At 53.9% G+C, this 18,043-nt stretch overlaps 7 protein-coding genes across 7 annotated transcripts; 3 read left to right on the plus strand and 4 right to left on the minus strand.

Annotated features, from left to right (window-relative positions):
• Nucleotides 1-1,251: 1,251 nt before the first annotated feature.
• PpBr36_05111 (uncharacterized protein) lies at nucleotides 1,252-5,103 on the minus strand (the record flags this gene model as incomplete). Its single annotated transcript, XM_029892269.1, has 4 exons — nucleotides 1,252-1,277; nucleotides 1,367-3,262; nucleotides 3,355-4,780; nucleotides 4,906-5,103. The coding sequence occupies 4 exons, from the start codon at nucleotides 5,101-5,103 to the stop codon at nucleotides 1,252-1,254; spliced, it is 3,546 nt and encodes a 1,181-aa protein (XP_029749429.1).
• Nucleotides 5,104-6,074: 971 nt separating this feature from the next.
• PpBr36_05112 (uncharacterized protein) lies at nucleotides 6,075-6,348 on the plus strand (the record flags this gene model as incomplete). The annotated part of the gene is made up of 2 exons (XM_029892270.1): nucleotides 6,075-6,127; nucleotides 6,174-6,348. The coding sequence occupies 2 exons, from the start codon at nucleotides 6,075-6,077 to the stop codon at nucleotides 6,346-6,348; spliced, it is 228 nt and encodes a 75-aa protein (XP_029749428.1).
• Nucleotides 6,349-6,685: 337 nt separating this feature from the next.
• On the plus strand, nucleotides 6,686-7,504 carry PpBr36_05113 (uncharacterized protein; the record flags this gene model as incomplete). The annotated part of the gene is made up of 1 exon (XM_029892271.1): nucleotides 6,686-7,504. One exon carries the CDS (start codon nucleotides 6,686-6,688, stop codon nucleotides 7,502-7,504), a length of 819 nt encoding a protein of 272 aa, XP_029749427.1.
• A 1,243-nt stretch (nucleotides 7,505-8,747) lies between these two features.
• Nucleotides 8,748-9,151, plus strand: PpBr36_05114 (uncharacterized protein; the record flags this gene model as incomplete). The annotated part of the gene is made up of 2 exons (XM_029892272.1): nucleotides 8,748-8,775; nucleotides 8,835-9,151. 2 exons carry the CDS (start codon nucleotides 8,748-8,750, stop codon nucleotides 9,149-9,151), a joined length of 345 nt encoding a protein of 114 aa, XP_029749426.1.
• Nucleotides 9,152-9,767: 616 nt separating this feature from the next.
• Nucleotides 9,768-12,960, minus strand: PpBr36_05115 (uncharacterized protein; the record flags this gene model as incomplete). The annotated part of the gene is made up of 3 exons (XM_029892273.1): nucleotides 9,768-10,170; nucleotides 10,246-11,366; nucleotides 11,470-12,960. Coding segments are annotated over 3 exons (3,015 nt in total), but the record flags the coding sequence as incomplete, so codon positions are not given.
• Nucleotides 12,961-13,688: 728 nt separating this feature from the next.
• On the minus strand, nucleotides 13,689-15,932 carry PpBr36_05116 (uncharacterized protein; the record flags this gene model as incomplete). The annotated part of the gene is made up of 4 exons (XM_029892274.1): nucleotides 15,862-15,932; nucleotides 15,566-15,709; nucleotides 14,804-15,285; nucleotides 13,689-14,710 (listed from the first exon to the last, which is right to left on the minus strand). Exons 3-4 carry the CDS (start codon nucleotides 15,114-15,116, stop codon nucleotides 13,689-13,691), a joined length of 1,335 nt encoding a protein of 444 aa, XP_029749424.1. The 5' UTR covers nucleotides 15,117-15,285; nucleotides 15,566-15,709; nucleotides 15,862-15,932.
• A 1,402-nt stretch (nucleotides 15,933-17,334) lies between these two features.
• On the minus strand, nucleotides 17,335-17,922 carry PpBr36_05117 (uncharacterized protein; the record flags this gene model as incomplete). Its single annotated transcript, XM_029892275.1, has 1 exon — nucleotides 17,335-17,922. The coding sequence occupies one exon, from the start codon at nucleotides 17,920-17,922 to the stop codon at nucleotides 17,335-17,337; it is 588 nt and encodes a 195-aa protein (XP_029749423.1).
• Between the last annotated feature and the right edge of the window lie 121 nt (nucleotides 17,923-18,043).

Below are 18,043 nucleotides of genomic sequence, written 5' to 3' on the forward strand. Positions count from 1 at the left end.
AAATGGCGGAAGAAGGGAAGAAATGACTAGACTAGACGAGAGATGCAGACACATTCTTTCAAAAAATCTTGTCATCTGCATTGCAGAGGATGCACACGGACTTTGGATGGCCCCTGTCTTCCCGCTATGACTGCTGTTTCTGATCAAGCGCAACCTGGAGCTACAAGATAACAAATAAGTTTAAATTGGTTGGCGTTGTATGCTGTCCTTGGCCTAGTCGCTGCTCAAAGCAACTGGAGGATGATGACGATACAATGTGCATATTATAATATTTTGTAGATTCGCAGAGAAGTAATATGAACAATCGACATAGACTGAGACACCAACACTCCCCCGAGCAAGCAGACGTGCAAACCAAGAAAAAGGGAAAAAAACAGAAAAGACAAGAATAAAGTGGCACAATTAGCAAAAAAAGAAAACAAACCGGCCTTCCCATCAATACTTGTCAGAATCAGGGACCGTGCTTCCGTGTCCAAATTTCGTGGTCAACAATCAAGCTATGGCCCATAACGTTGTCCCACATACGCCACTTCTCAAAGAAGCGTCTCTCCAGTCCCGCAGAGATTTCCCAGCCCTCCCGGTTTACCATGCCAATCTCCTGCGCTCCGGAAGCTGATCAATCAGAAAGCCTCCTATAAAAATCGCGGGAAGATCCCGAAGAAAACATCCGAAGGTATCTGGCAGCCACTTGGAAAGCAAACAGGCAGGCAGGTAATCGGAAAGATCTTGCAAAGCGGGCCGGTTTTTCATTTTTGTTTTCTTCTTGCAGGGGGGCAGATCGGCCTTCTCTCTCAACAGAATGGGGCCTTGCTCCAGATTGGCCCCCTCCAACCAAACCCCAAATGGTCCGCGGCGCCAGCGGTCAACCTCGCGGCTAGTTATCGTTAAGCTTTAGCGAGACACATACCACTAACCGTAGCAGGCAGAGGTAGCAGTCACGGCTCAAATTTTACCGTCTGAACATTAAAACTTAATGCGCCTGTACTCATGAAGCTTTGACAGCCGCAAGGGGGGGTTGCATGTGCCCATCATTGAACCGTATCAACCAATCGTTATGCTGTCTGTCATAATCTGGCTCTCTATTCATTGAAAGCAGTTCCCAAATATGCAAGGAGTGGTGGCAAACATTGCAGGTGATGAACATGAGATTACATGAAACTATTCTCATGGCGTTTCCTCAGCTAACGCGCAAGTAGAGGGCATGAAAGCTCTCGGGGTGGACGCTCTGATACCCGGCTAACCCAACGACGTTTAGAAGCCAAATGGATTCTGCGGCGCTAGTGATGGGGAAAACGATTCAAGCGTCAGCAGATGATATACATGGGATCGGATGTGGCGAAGTGTGGTCAATCGGATGAAAACTTACTAGCAGCAGACAGGTTCGCCCGTCTCCCGGTGGGCTGTGGTGCAAGCTTTGGCGCATCCTGAATACCAAAGCGAACTGGAGGCGGAGGGCCAGTCTTTTGCGGCTGCAGAGGCGCCATTCCCGCATTGCCGAAGCCATGAGTGAAGTGAGTCCCCGTCTGTTGTGGTTGGAGCTGTTGGGGCTGTTGAATCTGCGGCATCTGCGGCATGCCAGTGCGCTGAGGTTCCATCGCCGGCGGCAGGAAGCTGTTGATGCCACCGCCTGTTTGCTGTGGCATGCCAAATTGTTGCTGCTGTTGCATGGGGTTATATCCGCCTTGAAGTCCGGTAGGCTGCATCTGAACCGGAGAGAATGTAGACTGCCTGTTGGGGTCGGCAAAGGGGCTTTGCATTTGCTGTGGCCCGCCCATGTTCATTCCCATAGCCATCATGCCAGTGGGCTGCGGCTGCATGAACTGGTTTTGAAGCCCGGCACCAAAGCCCTGCTGTGGTTGCATACCGGTCTGGAACGGCATCATCATGCCAGGTTGCCCTGTTGGCTGCGGCTGGAATCCTTGCATGCCGCCCATCGGCTGCATTTGCTGCATCTGTTGGGCATATTGTTGCTGTAGCCTCGCCTGATTGATCTCGTTCAGGCTTTGGCCTGGTGGAGCGATGTGTCCTGTCATTTGGGGCTGGAGAGGCGGCGGCGTGAAAGCGCTCGGTTGAGCCGATTGTGGTGCTGACAGCGGGCGCGAAGGAGGTGGTGGCACAAGAGCGCCCTGTCCTTGGGTATACTGAGGGGCGACCGGCCTCAGCCGTGGCATAGATCCCGGCTGCTGGCCGTTGGCCGACGGTGCGCCTGTGGGCTGTTGTGTGATGGTAGAGAAGAAAGACGGCGTCGCTCCCTGCTGCTGTTGAGGCTGCTGCTGCTGCTGAGGTTGCTGCTGTACAGGAGTCTCAAGGATGGGTGTTGCAGTCTTGTCAGGCTGCAGAGGTTGGGTTAGGAGGGAGAGTTCTTGCATAGCTCCTGTTGGAGCAGGCACCATAGGCTTGGGGGCAGGAGTTGTGGCGGGGACGGGAGCGGGAGCGGGAGCAGCTGTGGCAGAGCTTGGAGCTTCGGCCGAACGCGAGGGAGCTTGGGCCGCCGTTTCAGCCGAAGTCTGTTTACTCGAAGGCTTCACATTCCATGCATCGTCGTCAAAGCCACTGGCCGTTGTCCCTGTGGCTGATGCAGGTGTCATGACCGGCGGCGCTGAGGACTTCGCATTAGTCGCACTCGACCCTGTGGCTTGCGACGTGAAAGCTTTGGGGTCAACAACGTCGCTGGTCTGCGAGTTTGGCTTGGGGCGACCCCTGGTTGTGTTGTTCTTGAGCGCGCCGCCAGGTCCCGAGAAAAGGCCCCCTGATTCTTCCTCGCCCTTCTTCTTTCGTGCATACTTGTTATCCAAGAACCTCATAATCTTGATGATATCACCTTCTCTGATGCCCATATTACGCAGTATAGTGGCATCAACGTCTGGCAGGACGCTTTCGTCCATCGAATCCCTGGTGAAAGCCTGTGCGTAACGTTCACAAAGGCCAGGCGCGATATCGCATCCCAAAAAGAAGGGGAACCAATCATACTCGGGTTTCGGCGGCTCGATGGATGCGCCAAGCTTGGCACCGGATGATACCCTGTTGGAAAGTGCTGTCTTTTTGACAACGGACAATGGCTTGTCCTCGTCCAAGGAGATACCTTCGACCCTTTCGACATACTCGAGATCCTCGACCGACATCTTGGCGATCGGGACTGCAATCTTGACGCCGTTCATCTTGTGGAGGTTGATCTTTCCATCCCTCAATCCGAGGTACTGCGCTTCCACGCTGAAGGACTTGGATCGGTCTGTCCACGTCCTTACCTTTGATGAATCCGGCTCTGCATTGTTGACGAAAATTGTGTCAGCAACCAAGAAAAATGACTGCCTCTGATGAGGAGCAAACACGGCATTATGAAGTGTGTACACTTACTTGACTTCGGCTTGGAGCTGGACGAGTTTCCATTTTCTCTGCTTCGCTGTTGGCCAACATTGTTACTATCAGTCCTCGACCTTCCCGACAGGCTGCTGTTGCGCTCGGGCAGCCTCATTCCAGGCCCTACCTCTGATTGCCGTCTCTCGTCCTTCATCGCTGCACGAACTGCTTCTTTCGTAAGGCGTTCCTCTTCGAGTCGGTTCTGGGCCACGGTCGACTTGCCCGCGTTGACGCCTGATGCGGCGCTTGTCGGCTGGATCTGCACCGTTCCGATAACCTCGATGTAGCTGCTCGGAACCACGCCCTCCTTACCATTCTTGACTCGGCGCACTTGCCACCAATCCTCGCTCTTGGTGTCGTCTAATATGACGACCTCGTCGCCCACAGCAACAGTGACCTCGTCGTCGCCCTGCGCCATGAAGTCGTAGAGCACTTGTCCCTTCTTTTGTTGCTGCCCCGTGCCCGCCATGATGACCTCGCGCAACCCCTCGGCCCTGATGGCACCAGCGAGCTCTCCCAGGACACTAACAATCTCCTCCGCTGTATCCTTTGCCCCGGCATGCAGGTCCAGGCTCTTACTGGGACGCACCAAGTCCAAGAAGACGTGCTTGCCCTCGCGAGAGTAGTGGCTCATCTTATCGGCCGTCCACTCGCGCGATGGCCCGTCCTGCGCCCTTTCTGGTGCGATCAAGATAGTGCCCGTCTTCAAGTTGATGCCAAGTGTCGTGGGCATCTTTTTCTTCTTGCCGAGCACAGATACCATTTCGTTGATGTTGTACATGCGGAAGCCACCAGGTGAGAGTCCCGGAGAAGTTGGCATCTGGTAGTTATCGATGACGTCGTCTCGCTCGGCAAAGTTGACTGACCGCTGCGGCAACGGCGGGGAGTGAGGTGAGACCACGGCTTGGTCCATGGAGCGGTGCGACTGCTCGCGAGGCCGAGCCGGCAGCGGCGGCGACTTCGCATCCTCAGTGTCACTGCCATCGGAGGTGTAGGTAGGCCTAGGGGGAAGAGCAAGCGGAGGAGGGGCCGATCTGGTCTCGGCAGCAGAAGATGAGGCGGCTTTCGCGGTTAGGACTCCAGCCAGCGCAGCAGCAGCCCCAGTCGCAGCCACGGAACCAGTCACTGCCGAGCTGCCCGGCGACGCCTCGCCCGGGGAAGGTTGAGGTGATTCATCAACCTGGGTCCTTGCGGGCAGAGCTGGTGGCTGTGGTACCGGTGCAGACGCTTCTTCTGCGGCGCCATCTTGAATCTCGATATAGTTGGACGGCACGAAACCGTAGTCATCTTCGTAACGGGCGAGGATCCAGTCGGGGTCCGAGTCGTCGTAGACGTCTAGTTGGGCATCTTCGGGAAAAGAAAGTTCCTCGTCTGATTGTCTCGTATAGTCGAAAAGAGCGCGAGCGTGGGCTTTTGGTTGTACCTACGAGATTAAGGGGTAGAAAGAATCAGTCACCAATGCACCTGAACCAAGTTGCCCAGACTTGATGCTAAACAAACAGCCCATTTCAACCCCGCGCAGCACCTTATCATCCTGCAAAAGCTCACCTCTTCAATGTAGGTATTTGGTATCAAGCCTTCAGGTTCCTCCTCCTCATCCTCGCCAGCCTTCTTCTTGGCCTTCCACCACGCATCCTCGGCGCTCTTCTCGAGGATGTACAGCAGGTCGCCCTCCACCAAGACCAGCTCACCCTCCGACTGGGGCTCGTAGTCGTAGAGGGCTTGGTAGACGCCGATGAAGCCCATTGCGAAGCCACGACTAGGCGAGCAAAGGAAAGTGGTCGGCGCGCGTGCGCGGTTCCGCCGGGCCGATAAGGTGATGTTCCGGGTCTGATCCTGGGGTCGGGGAGATTGGAGTAAGGTTGGGGCGGCGGGAGGCGGCCAGGTGGTCCTGCAGGCCAAAAGTAAAAATCACAGAAAATCAGTAAAATAATAAAGTATTAAATGTCCTTGTTCTCGTCTTGGAGGGGGTAGAATCGCGGCGATTGGCGTTTGGTCGGTAGGCGATGACGCCCTGCTTTCTCGCACGCACACAACACACAGCAGCCAGCACAAGACCAGACACGAACGACTGGATTGATACAGTGTATCACGACGTTAGAACAACCGACCCAGACAGGACCAGGTTTTGGTCAAGTTGATTGGGCGTCAGTTTGGCCTTCGTGGCTGGTGGATTTTGGTTGGGTTAGGCTTGCAAGACTAGGCTGCCTTGGCTGCCCAGTTGTATTAGCTAATCGGCGAGAACCCCCTATGAAGTGGGGCCAGACCCATTCAATTCATTTCAGAAGATGCTAGTGACGTCGTGACTGACTGATGGAGAGTTGGAAAAGTGGCTCAGTGGCTAACTCGACTTTGTTTCGCAGCAACTGCTGGAGGCTGGGACCGAGTCTTGATTAAATCCCATCCGTCAAGCTTCGCATGCACGCAATAGCCATATGAACAAGGTGCAGCGTACATACAGCATCCGTTATCTTTCGCTGTCAGATTGTCGGATTGTCAGACCCTGAGTGACCCTGAGCGCCTTCCAGTCAAGTTAATATGGTGCAGGAATCCAAAAGTAAAAAACCAAAATAAGAAAACCACACAGACGTTATTGCTGCTCTTGGAGGCTTCCACAAATACGTCCACACACGTGATATCAACCCATCCCACTCGGCACGAGAGTACTGAGCTGGAGAGAGGAAACAAACAGGGCGTCGAACTGCACGCGGCCAAATATGGCCGTCCAGACTGGAGCCAGCGAACCCAACGAACAGGCACCAAAAGAGGTGTAAGCGGCGAGTCGAGGTACATGCGAGACTCGCCGCAGCTGATAGATGCCATCACTTGGTGAACTGGGGTACCTCCTATGACACCATAGCGCTTTTCATCACGATGTCGGCGTCTGGGTCCGACTCCAGCTGCTCCCCGCCAGCTATCCCGCTTGCTGTTACAGGGGGAAGCGGCGCTGGGGGCGTGGTCGCCCTGCCCCTCGCCGCTTCCTCAGTCTAGTTCTTCTTCTCCTGCCGCATGAAGCAGCAAGAAAATGAGAGAGGCAACCCCTCCATTGGGCCAAATTCCCATTAATAGTCAACTTGTCAGTGCAGACAAGCCCTGAGGAATAGATTACAGGCTGCTGTCCAGCAACCGCACAGTCCACTTCACGTCACTGCTCTCAATCCTCCGGTCGGGGGTGGTGCCTGGGAATGCGGAGTTTGACAACAACAAACTCAACTGTAACTGATCAATACGTCCATATTGTACCTGTCTACGCCTATTCACTTTTAGTGTCGACTGTATACTCATTGCTCCACACTACACCTCACGGCATTCCTCAGCCCTTTCCACAATGGCCTCTGAATTTGGTAAACGCCGCATTCAGCGATGGAAAACTCATGTGATCCCATTCCAGGATCACGCCGGCCACCCGGCGCTCAGCACGTTCCACGCCGAGGAAAGTTATCCGCTGCCCTACCTCTACAGCTACTGCATTTACTTTACCCACTCAGATGTCCGCCCCGACGCCCCCGATTCGATAAACTCCGCAAGGCGGCTGTACGAGACAATCGTTATCGAAAACGCTCCTTTTAACTTTTGCGACTGTCTGTTTCGCCTAGACATATATTTCCTCCCCAACAGCACCCGCGAGGACTGCATGCGTCACTCCCGCGCTGAGCGCGATGCCCGCGGCAGCTATACGGCGCAGGTCGTGGCCCTCAAAAGTGGTGCTGCTCAACCCACAGCTGAAACGGCCAAAATGCCCGGTCTGGTGCCCTCGTACGCCCGGCATGATATGAGCAGGCACAGCTACCACGCCCTAATTTACGTCTCTGACGCCCCCGATTGGCGCGGAGGTGAGGACGAAACCATAACGCGCCTCGAATTTGAGCCGCTGTCCCAGGACGACTACGAACGCTTTAACAAGGACCCCGACGACCAGCACGAGCCCGACGTGCTCCCCGAAACGGCTGTTGTGGTCGAGGCGGTTGGGAAAAGCAGCCCTGGCTTTGGCAAGCTAACCCCAGCGATGCCCAGGCAGCCCAGACTCGCCGGGAGGTCGATCGAGATGTGGTGCATGGCCGATCACATGTTCGACCGGGCACCCCGTCAGTTCATGGACCAAGACGCGTGGGATGAGGCCAAGGAACTAGGCTGGACTTCTTGGTGAACAACTGTGGAAGTTCACATCTCGGAGGCCCATTTTTGCCTAGTCATGAGCTCAAGATGCAGATGAAAAGGGGTAATATTGACATTGTTGTTCACTGGATCATGAACATTCATATTACATCCCACCTCAGGAAGTTACATCGGACCTGGCAACCTTTCACAGCCGCCTCCCTTCCGAAGAAAGCCCGATACAGTACGCGTACTCTCCGCCATTGGTAACAGCTGAGGAAGACCGGTGATGGCAGGAGCGGTGTAGGTCGCTTTGAGGAGGCTGCCGTAGGAAATGGTGGCGTATATTGTCGTAGACACGTAGTTGAAATGACCGGGTGCTGGTCGATGGAGCCGACGAGATTGACAAAGTAGGGCATGTCTTTTCCATAGTTTTGTGCAGCTGTGGTGCCACGAGGGTCAGCAAATTGGTCGAACATGGCGGAGGCATCTGAATGCAACACAACATACTTCGCATTGACATGGGGGGTTCAGAAACAGAAAATCGAGCAGCGAGATCTGTATTTGATCACCAGCCTATTGCAATACTCACCCGCGACGACAAAGTGGTATAGCGCGTAATCGGTGGTCGTGCTGGGCGCAGTATCTGGCGGCGACACGCAGATGAATCGTCGATGGAGAAGTTCATTGAGCGTAACAGGTCGCCGAGGATTGGGTTCACTGGGTGGGCGCAGCAGAACATTCTTAAGTAGGCATCACCGATGCCTGCACTTACATGTGGTTGCCTAGACCTGGGCGAGGCCCCCGGAGTTGGCAATGTCGAGACATTTGTCGTCGGCCTTGACCGTGGAAAGCGCGCACTTAATCCGGATACATAGGCTACCACTGATCGGGAAGTCTGCGCAGAATGCCATATCAAATCTCAGCGAGAAGAAAATAGGAACGATGAGATGCACGGTAAAGGACATTTCACAGTGCACCCCTGGATAGGAGGACATCCTATCCCTCAAGGAGTTGTAATTCGACCATGTCGTTGAGCTCGTTTCCCAGAGTGCAACATATGTCCTTGTTGGAAATTCATTGGCACTGATGGAAAATTGGTTTGCTTATGTCGACCCCAAGATCGAGCCCGCTACGGTGGCATCAGCGCGCATCTCGTGCCCCGAGGCTGATGCGGTTGAAATATTCACTCCATTAAAGAACCTCTTTGATAGGGTGTTCTTTTTATCGCCGAGACTACCATTCTTGTGTTAAAAGGGCTGCTGGGGTATTCATGACATAACTAGTTGGAGCACATGCGCACTGCTGGCAGCGAAGAGATCGGTAAGGTTTTGAGCAATATGAAGGCAGCTCTTTCAACCATTGCTTACGCTTGAAGAAAGTCGAGACTTCTGTCTTGGAGCTTCTGCTACCCGACGTCCGCATCGAGGCCCAGGCCAAGAACGAGCGTCGGATAACTGCACTTCACCACGCTGTGCATGAGGGGAAGCGCGAGGTCGTCGAGGTCCTTCTGGCACAAAGAGGTGCTGACCTCGACTTCAAGGACTTCAAAGGCGCAACACCACTGAACTTAGCCGCGTACCATCCGAAGCCGGGATTCTTTGATATTGCGCGGAAGCTGCTGGCAGAACCAGAAAACGGACCCCTGAGCCACATGGGCGCAGGGCTGGACGGCGCTGCACTCGGCTTCGCACGATAGAGATGCAGAAATGATCGGCGAATCAGCATCAATGCCCTAAAAGACTTTTGTATCTTGAGGAATCCCAGAAAAGGGCAAACAAAAAAGGAAAGACGACTGAAAACTCTAATCATCCAGATTGACTACTCCTGACAGTCGGACAGATCGTGAGAAGCGCAAAGCGACAATACTCGTTCCTAGGGTCAAGATCAGCTTTCAAGAACATGAACCAATACCCTGATGTGGGCCAACAAAATTAGTCCTGTGGCACATCGAACATACCTGGGCGGTAAGGCGGAGGAGGGTTGGCGGGAGCATGGGGAGCAAAGGGATCCGCGTCTGGAAACCTTGTGTCTCAAATCCGACGGACAATCACTGGGGAATCCTCGGTGTTTTACCTGGTGACCAACTAGGATTATAGGAGACTTTGATATACATTGCTAGGCTACCGGTATCTGCAGAGGTCGGAGGTTAATATTGCCTATTTGGAGGCACTTGTGGCTCTCAATAAACCTGCTGCAAATCTTGGCAAGAAATTCCAATTCAGATGGAGACCTAGTTTAGCAGGACAAAGCCCGGAAAAGTCCAGTCTTATATCGTCAACAAGCAGAGAAAAGGCAGAGACCTCGCCGTCCAATCACTTCTTCGGGCTCCTGCCCATACCCGCCACGGAAGCATCGTCAGACTCGTGCATCGAACTCTGCCGCGTTCCGCTTCGCGTCTGGCTTCTAGCAACTACGCCTGGGAAGAACCTAGGTTGACTTCCAGAGATGTGCACATCCGAAGTGGAATCCGAGGTCCAGCCCTCGCGACTCGCCCCCTGTGGGGATGACATGTTTGGCAAGCTTCCTTCACCTGCAGGCGCCGCGCCGCGCTGTACCGGGCTTGGAGTGGTGGCATCCCTCGCGGTCGTCTCCATTGTCTTTTGGAAGCTAGTGGGCGGGGTCTGACCCAATGGGCCCGTGGGTCTGGTGCTCTGTGTGTCCGATTGCACCAGGATGCCGTTTGCGTCCAGCGTATAAGAGGCGTACTTGGCGACCCTGGAGTTGTGTTTGCTAATCGTCAACACAGTTCTTCCAGGTAGACACACAACAGTCATTATGGGGCAGACTCACATTTGTTGCTCTTCCAACAAGGTCTGGTACCTGAACTCCTCCCGCCTATCTGGCACGTTTGTCTTGGCCATGGTGTTGCCCTTTGCGCCAGGGAGATCGAAATTGGGCCCGAGCCATTGCTCCTTCACCGACCTCTCGTAACCGCTTTGCTTGACCGAGTTCTTGGCCAACTCGCACATGTCTACGGAGCTGAGCTTGTAAATCTGCGCCGCGACCGCATACTCCTCCATAAGCGGCTCCTTGGTAAAGGCAAACTGGAGGGGATCGTCGGTCGAGAGCGACACGTTGAGCCCGCGTTTGAAGTACTGGTGAAACGGATTCCGCTCGTACGCGAGAAAGAGTGCGTTGTTACTGAGCGGCGACATGGCAATGCCAATCTGGTCCAGATAGAATATGTACTGCAGGATGGGCACCTTGCGGAGCAGCAAGCCGTGACTGATGCTGTGAGAGCAAAGGGCCGCCACCGCCATGTGCTCACTATCTCCTGCCTCTCCACAGTGCGGTCGAAGGACAAACGTGTTCAAACCACGTTGTTTGCGGAAGGTGTTGAGCGAGGACATGTTTGAGAAGAGATAGTAGATCCAATAGCTGTACGGCGGGTTCTGCTTCGAATTCCATTCACTGGGAACCGGAAACTTCTTGAACAGCCGGCGCTCGACCTTGCTCTCGTCGTCAACACTGTCGAAGCCAATGACCCTCTGAAGAAACACGTGTAGTTTAGGGTGACTCTGAGGGTCTTTCGTGACCTCGAACAGGGGCTGGAAAATGTTCCTGACGATTTGCTCATAGTTGTCCATGAGGCCGCTAGCCTTATATACGTCGTATAGGCGAGGAATCTGTATAAGCCAGCGCACGTTGTGCGAGAAGAGCTTGTTGTCGACGATCCAGCCTGCCAGCTTGTCCCACTCATCCAGAGACCTGCCGTATATTGAGATGCGCCACTCCACCATCTGGTATTTACTAGACTCCAAGTCGGCAATGACCTCTTTGGTGATCTCAGCTAAATAGCGGCCCTTGATGTCATTGTCCGTCTTGAGGAAGATTGTACGTAACCGCGACTCGCCGATGGGGTTGTACTTGAGGTTGAATTTGTCGAAGCGGTGGAACGAGTCGGTATGCGCCTACACATTGTCAGAACTATTCCGGCTATGCTACGTCTAAGGAAATTCTACGGGCGGGTCGGCAAGCCGGGGAGGGTCAGCCATCAATATTCGGGAAACTTACATGCATATCCAGAGTGTCGATGCTGAGGTCGTATGCAGTAAGGTTAATACTCTCAAACACCTGAGCAAGTGTAAGGTTCTTGCCGTCTCGGTACAGCACAATCTCGTCGGGACACTTCTTCATCTTGCTCTTGATGAAACGAAGCAGGTGCTTCTGGTTCATGCAGGCAGAGTGGTGAACGTGGGTGTCGACCTTCCTCACGTTGTAAAAGTCACGGTGAGGCACCCGTTTGCTGTCCGCCGTCTCTTGATACTCATTCAGTAGGGTGTAGAGGTTGAACTTGCCCTCCAGATACTGTAGGCGTCGGTATGCAAAGCTCTTGCTGGGGCCGTCTGCGGCAACCGACAATATCTTGTCCAGGTCAATATAGAATTGGCGCAGTGTGGGGATGTTGACAATGGGCTCTGCAGATTCCGGAGTTGCATAGACCTGGTAAACGCCATTGCTGTCCATGCGGTAATCCATTTCACAGGAGCCCGGCAGCGGCAGCACGTCGTTCATATCAAAATCTTCACCAATGTCTTGCCCAGGCTTCCGCTTCTTGTGAAGCTTAGTCGCCAGGTCAGGGTCGCCGCCCAGGACCATACTATTGGTCATGCTTGCTGGCTGCGAGCCGCTTGCAACGGCCCTCTCCTTGGCCTCGATCCAGGCCGGCTCGGGAGGCGACGGGTAGATGTTCCAGCTTGGATCATCTTTGGGATTGTCACCCGGGTTCTGCAACGACAGCGCAAGGTACTTGTGACGAATCTCGAGCAGGTCCCGAACGCTCTTAAAGATGGAGCTCAGCTCTGCCGTAACGGAGGGGTCGGCATCGTTGAAGGTGGCGCTGCCGATACCCGGCGGCGCATTGACTCCGGGTAGCACCGGCACAGCGGGGTTGCTAGTCGGTGGCTCGGGCTGGTTGTACTTGGATGAGCCCAATCCCTGTAGCTGGTGCGACAGCTGGTTGACAAGCGTATTGCTGCTGCCAAACGTGCCACTGTTTCGTTGGAGGCCAGCGTCCAAGTTGGGTAGGTTGCCAGAAAAGTGCTCAATGCTCTTTTTGGCCGAAAGCGCAGGCGAGCCCAGCGAGGTGGGGTCATGCTGGCCTGGCGGTTGATGGCCGTGCATCAGATCTTCACCCCCGCTGCCCGTCCGTCCAGAGATGACAGGGCTGCCTTCGCCCCAGTTCTGTCGCTGGCGCTGGTAGAAGAGTTTGGCATCGGTCTGGGTCATGTGCCGCTCAGCCACGGGGTCGTAGAAGGTCGTCTTGCGCTGCAAGTCGCGGGGAAGCATGCCTTCCTCCAGCTCTACGTTGTCCTCATCAGCCATTGGCCCCGTGCCATCAATGGCGGGGATGTCGCCCTCAGCCTCGGACACCTCGTGAGACTCCAATCCTTGGGAGGGATCCTCATCGTCGGAGAACTGCATCGGGGTAGCTGCCAGCTTGTTAGGCGAGCTAGACCCTGAGAGCGGATCATCGGTGACGGAGAGCTCTAGATAGGCGAAGGACTAGCGCGGTTAGTGGGATACTGGGCCCTGGAAGGAAGGAAAAAAAGTTATGAAAGAGCGCCTCTCACCGGCCATTGTGACGAGGAAGGGATTTGATTCGAGACGCTCGAATGTAAGTAACTTGAGCCTTCTACCAAGAAACAGCGGGAGCGTATGCGAATTGAATTGTATATAGTAGGTACGCCGCAGTCACGTGGAGCCCAACAGAACAATTGCAGTCACACCGTTCACTTTGAGAAAAAAGAAGAGTTTTTTTTTTTTTTTTCTCTCTCTTGGAACTTGCCTCAATTGATTCGCCGCGTAATACTTCGTACTTTCAGTAGCTTGGGAGAATCCATATGTGGATTTTGAGGTTACAGCACCAATGTTTTAGCGCCGATGATTTCTTCTTCGAATCACCGCCGTGGTCTTGGCTGCCATGACTCCCAGTTTCACCCCACCTCAAACCACATGGCCGGTATGACGCACCCACTGCAGGAACAGCATTTTTTTCCCCTCCCCATCTGGCGCCTCAGCTATTTATTTTCAATTTACAGGAGCTGAACACTTCGACCCAAGATCCAGGCGCACGAGCTGGATCCTCTCCCCACAATGGGACAAACTATTAGACGAACCTGCAGAAGCAGGTAAAAACATAATTGATGTGCATCCCGCAATTGTGTATAAAATCAAATGTAATCTATATCACGGCTCAATCTATTTTTGATGACTTCTCTGGCATATATCGTCTATCCCACCTTGATCTGACTCCCTGCCCGAGATCTCTGCGCTGGTTGCACCTTGCGGGCTTTGGGCCCGCCGCCACCTCCGCTTCCACCCATTGAATACAGCGCGCCAGACGCAAACACAATCATAGCACCGGCCAAGGTGCCTGGTGCGAGTCTGTTTCCAAAGAGCCAGATGCTCAGCAGCAGGCTCACCAACTTGCGAATGTTGAGCACTATAGTGACCGTAAGAGCAGAGGATGCTGCCGCCAGAAGATTGACACCGCGGATGCAGGCGTACTGCGTCAGCACGTTGAGAACCATGTACACTATCTGGCTGGGCATGCGGATCTGCTCCAGGCTCTTTTGCAGTTGCGCTAGTGGCGAGTTTTCGAGGCCTGTATCTCCGATGAAGCTGCCAAAGGGTGTTGTGAGCGTCAGCGGCTCACTGGCTGCCAGCTTCATAAACTGTCTATAGAGAGACGGCATGAATGGTATGAAAAGCGGCAGTGACAGAATATGAGAGTAGAAAAGGTTCTCCTGCCACTGCGGTCCATATTTACGGTACGTTTCCTCAGTGTACAATCCCATAATGGCCGACATGACCTGTGCCGTAAAGAGTATGCCGAGTCCGATGGTAAAGCTGCGGGTGCTGCTGCCAGTGCCACCCCCATCATGCTCGCTCGCTCCGGCTGCCGAATCCTTGGTCTGGGCGTCGGACCACGCTGCCAATACAACCCCTATCGTCAAGAGGATGACGGCTAAAACTTGAATGCGGGGGTATCGCTTGCCGTACATAAAGCCCGCAATCATTGTAGTGATACTTCCGCCTGAACGGAGTATGATGTGGACAGGGACTGAAATATCGTAGCTGAAAGCATGGTTGTTCAGCACGTTGATGCCGAAGAATAGTATGATGTTGAAAAGCCACCGCTTGATCGGTACTTTGTTCGCCTTGATGAAGAGGGGTGGTCTCCTGCGATCGAATTGCGACACGTATCCCGTCACTGCGACAAAGAGGAACTGGACAAAAGTGAGGAGAGTTCCTGTAAGGATGATTGATTCTGTCAGCATCACTCTCTGTTCGTATGCGCCGCCACTTTGCAACCGACGACTTGGCAACAACTCATAATTCATACCACTGGCGGGCTCGACCTTGATGATGGCCTCAAGAGCGAAGACGTTTGAGCAGCAGCCTCCGAAGATCAAGCTCAGCATAACCCCAACTGCGATCCATTGCGGAATGGTCTCGATGAAGATGCGACCGGCCAGGGCCATCATGCGCGAGTAGAGCGGACGGTCGTCGTCGATTCCGTACATCTCGGCCTTTTCAAGCAGCGGCGCTGCGTTGATCACACGCGGCGTGGGCGGCCCGCTGTTCACGGGTTTTGGGATCGCATGGTTGCTCTTCTGCAAGGTCTGGCGGCGTCTGACGTTCGCGCGGGCCGTCATGAGGGCGGCTGAGGGGTGCGATGCGAGGGAGGGAGGGGAACTGCAGCAGGCGTGCGTTGTGCGCGGCGGGCGAGCGGCGAAGCGAGGCGGGCAAAAAGTCCCCGGCCCCCTGGACTCGTAGGTATGGTACCTGGCCTTCCCTTTCCCAGTTGAACAGAAGGAATGAATCCTGTTGAAAATCAGGGGTTCAGTTCAGTAGCTGAGTTTGTCTAGTGGCTAACAGCCAATCAGAATGGCAAAGGTGGTAGTAGCTTTGTCTTGGCTTGAGATGGTCTGCATTTGGGCTTGTTTGAATGAATTGGGAAACCTCGTCTCCAGCCTAGTTGCGGTTTTGGAATTTGTCAAAAGCTTGGAGGCGAAAATAAAAAAAATTCAAAAGCGCCCTCAACCGGAATTAACCAGGAAATGCAGCAGGGTCAGAATCAGAGTAGGGTGTGGGCAGTACGTACGGCAGCTTTTCGTGAATGTTGAACCGCGACAGCCCTACCAGGACTGGTAAGCACACGATGACACGGTCGAGAGAGCACGCACAAGTTCTGATTCTGTAGTGGGGCAGAGTGGCGCGCGAGCATTTGCCCGTCAAATCTTCTGGACTGTATGTATGATATTAAGGGATGCAGGCAGCTGGGCGGGTAAGACTTCTTTTGCAAAAAGCGAAGGATTCGGGTATCAACCGCGCAAAAAAACAAAAAGTAACAGAAAGCAGACAGCAGGCATATGCATAAAAGAGAGAGTCAGCACACACGTGTCCGTGTCGTGATCCCTGGTCAGGTCGTGGTGGGTGGTGGGTGGTAGGTGGTACTCTAATTGCCCGGATCTGCGAATATAGAATGAAATTGGATTTTGCCATCCATGGAGATGACAACCAGTAGGAGCTTGGGCTTTCTTTACTACGTGGTATGGTGTCCAGACAAGGTACCAAAATTAGGTAACATAATTGTACCTTGGAGCTTGGGTACCTGAGGTGCCTGACTTTGGTTTTGTTTTTATTCCTCCATGCCTGCTCATCGGGCGAATATTAGACGAGCTGGTGCCTATGTCAGTCGATATAAAGTCACTGATCCGAGGTATGGTGGAATGGTCTGCTCGAGAGGGACGCACGGCAACTAACCGTGCTCAAGCTGATGGATGCTTGGCTTGCACCAAGATACAGAGAGTTCATCGTTGCTGGCCGCACAAAGATACCGGCCGATCTTCATATGCGGACAAGTGGCATTGGATGATGCCCTGCATGCTCGGCGGCACTTGCCTTTTCCTTCCCTTCCACACATCAATCAGTCCCCGCCCTTCTTGCACCTTCCCATCCAAGATAATGTTCTGTGGCGAAATCGCGGCGCTGCATTCAAGTGGATACTGGGAATACCCGACCAGTGCAAGGGTTCTTGGTGAGAAAAAACCCAAAAGTTGTTAACTCATGGCCCACTTTCAAGAGGCACGAGTGAGCGGGAGTAACCTTGAAAGATCAAGAGGGAAAACCTTCATCCCCGCACCTGGGCATCTCAGGTTCAGGTTTAATCAAAATGGCAGGCGGCGGGACGGTGCCTGATTCTCCGGAGCCGAGGCGCGTGGCAAACAGCGCGCAGCTAATTTGACCCGCGGGGCAACGCATGCCGAAAGAGTGCGACGATTGTTTCTCGCTACCTTTGGGCCGTTGCTTGGCTTGCTTGGCTACCTGGTAGGTACCTGAATGGCTTTTCCCTCTTTTATTTCTCCGTAATTCTGCAAATACAGCACTCACCAGACCACGAAAGTGGTCTCCTTTGTATTCTCAAATTATATATAGCTTCTTCATCAAGTCAATCTGGTGTGTGTGGGAACCACTCGGCAGGACGGGAGAAGAAGCCGGTATCCCGACCAGAGCGCATCAGCACGACACGGCATACAAGTCCGCGATATAACCTAGGCCGATTCCATGATTTTAAATTGACGCAACGTTGCCTTTTTGTGGCATTCAGTGCGTGTGGTGGGGGGCGTTGTTTCCATCCGCTCAAGTGAGGTATAGAATGGACGGGCAATTAGTTTCTTACTATCCTTCTCAAGATATCAGATTATCCGACTTGTTTCCAGCTTCGAAGCCTTGCTCTATTCTTGAGTTCCCACCCCCCTCTTCGTTGTCGCAGTTCCATCCACGGTAGGGCTGCCAACCACTGCATTCTCGGTGCCGTAAGACCATGCAAATGATCCTCTGCTCGTCAAACTAACAAAAAAATTACACTCTTCAAACCACCAGAACAGCGCCCACGGCAGCAACGCCCACCACAGCCCTCATAGCCTGAGCCAATTGGCCTGCCGCCGCCCCCTTCACCCCCGTCGTAGTTGCCGCCGCGGCAGAGCCGTTCGGAGCATCGCTGCGTGTTGGCGCCGGCGTGATCTGGTCAGCCTTTGCAGAGTCCGTCTTTGTCGAGGTTCCTGTCTGCGCCGCCGCCGTTGGCCCGGACTCAGACCCTGACTTTGCGGTGCTGGGCCGACTGTCATCTGTCGTCTTGGTCGCAGCGCTCGTGCTAGTATGTGACGAGGTGTCGGTCGAAGTCATGTGCTTTTTGTCATTGAAACAGGCCAGCGTCGCCTTGGTCTTGACGCAGGCATCAGTGCCCTTGTAGGCGGGACAGCACGGCTCGTTGGTCTTGGGGGGCGCCCGGCCGCCACCGCAGTCGATCACAGGGCAAAGCTCGCCGGTGTCGAGATCGTAGTACTGCACGGTCTTGGTGTCATCACAAGTCGTGTATGACCTGTTTTGGCAGTCCACGGCCAGGCCAAGGTTGGCCAGAAAAAGGGCCGAGAGGATTGCGGTGGTTGTGATGTGCATTTTGGTGACGTTTCCAGGTATGTGTAGGAATATTAAAGAAAGTAATTACTGGCTGATTTTATAACGAGTGTGTAGCTTTGAGCTTGGGAAAGAAGAGAGAGACATCGCTGCTGTACTTGCG

Source organism: Pyricularia pennisetigena, chromosome 6 (assembly GCF_004337985.1).
Source record: "Pyricularia pennisetigena strain Br36 chromosome 6, whole genome shotgun sequence".
In the NCBI taxonomy this organism is placed as follows: Eukaryota; Fungi; Ascomycota; class Sordariomycetes; order Magnaporthales; family Pyriculariaceae; genus Pyricularia; species Pyricularia pennisetigena.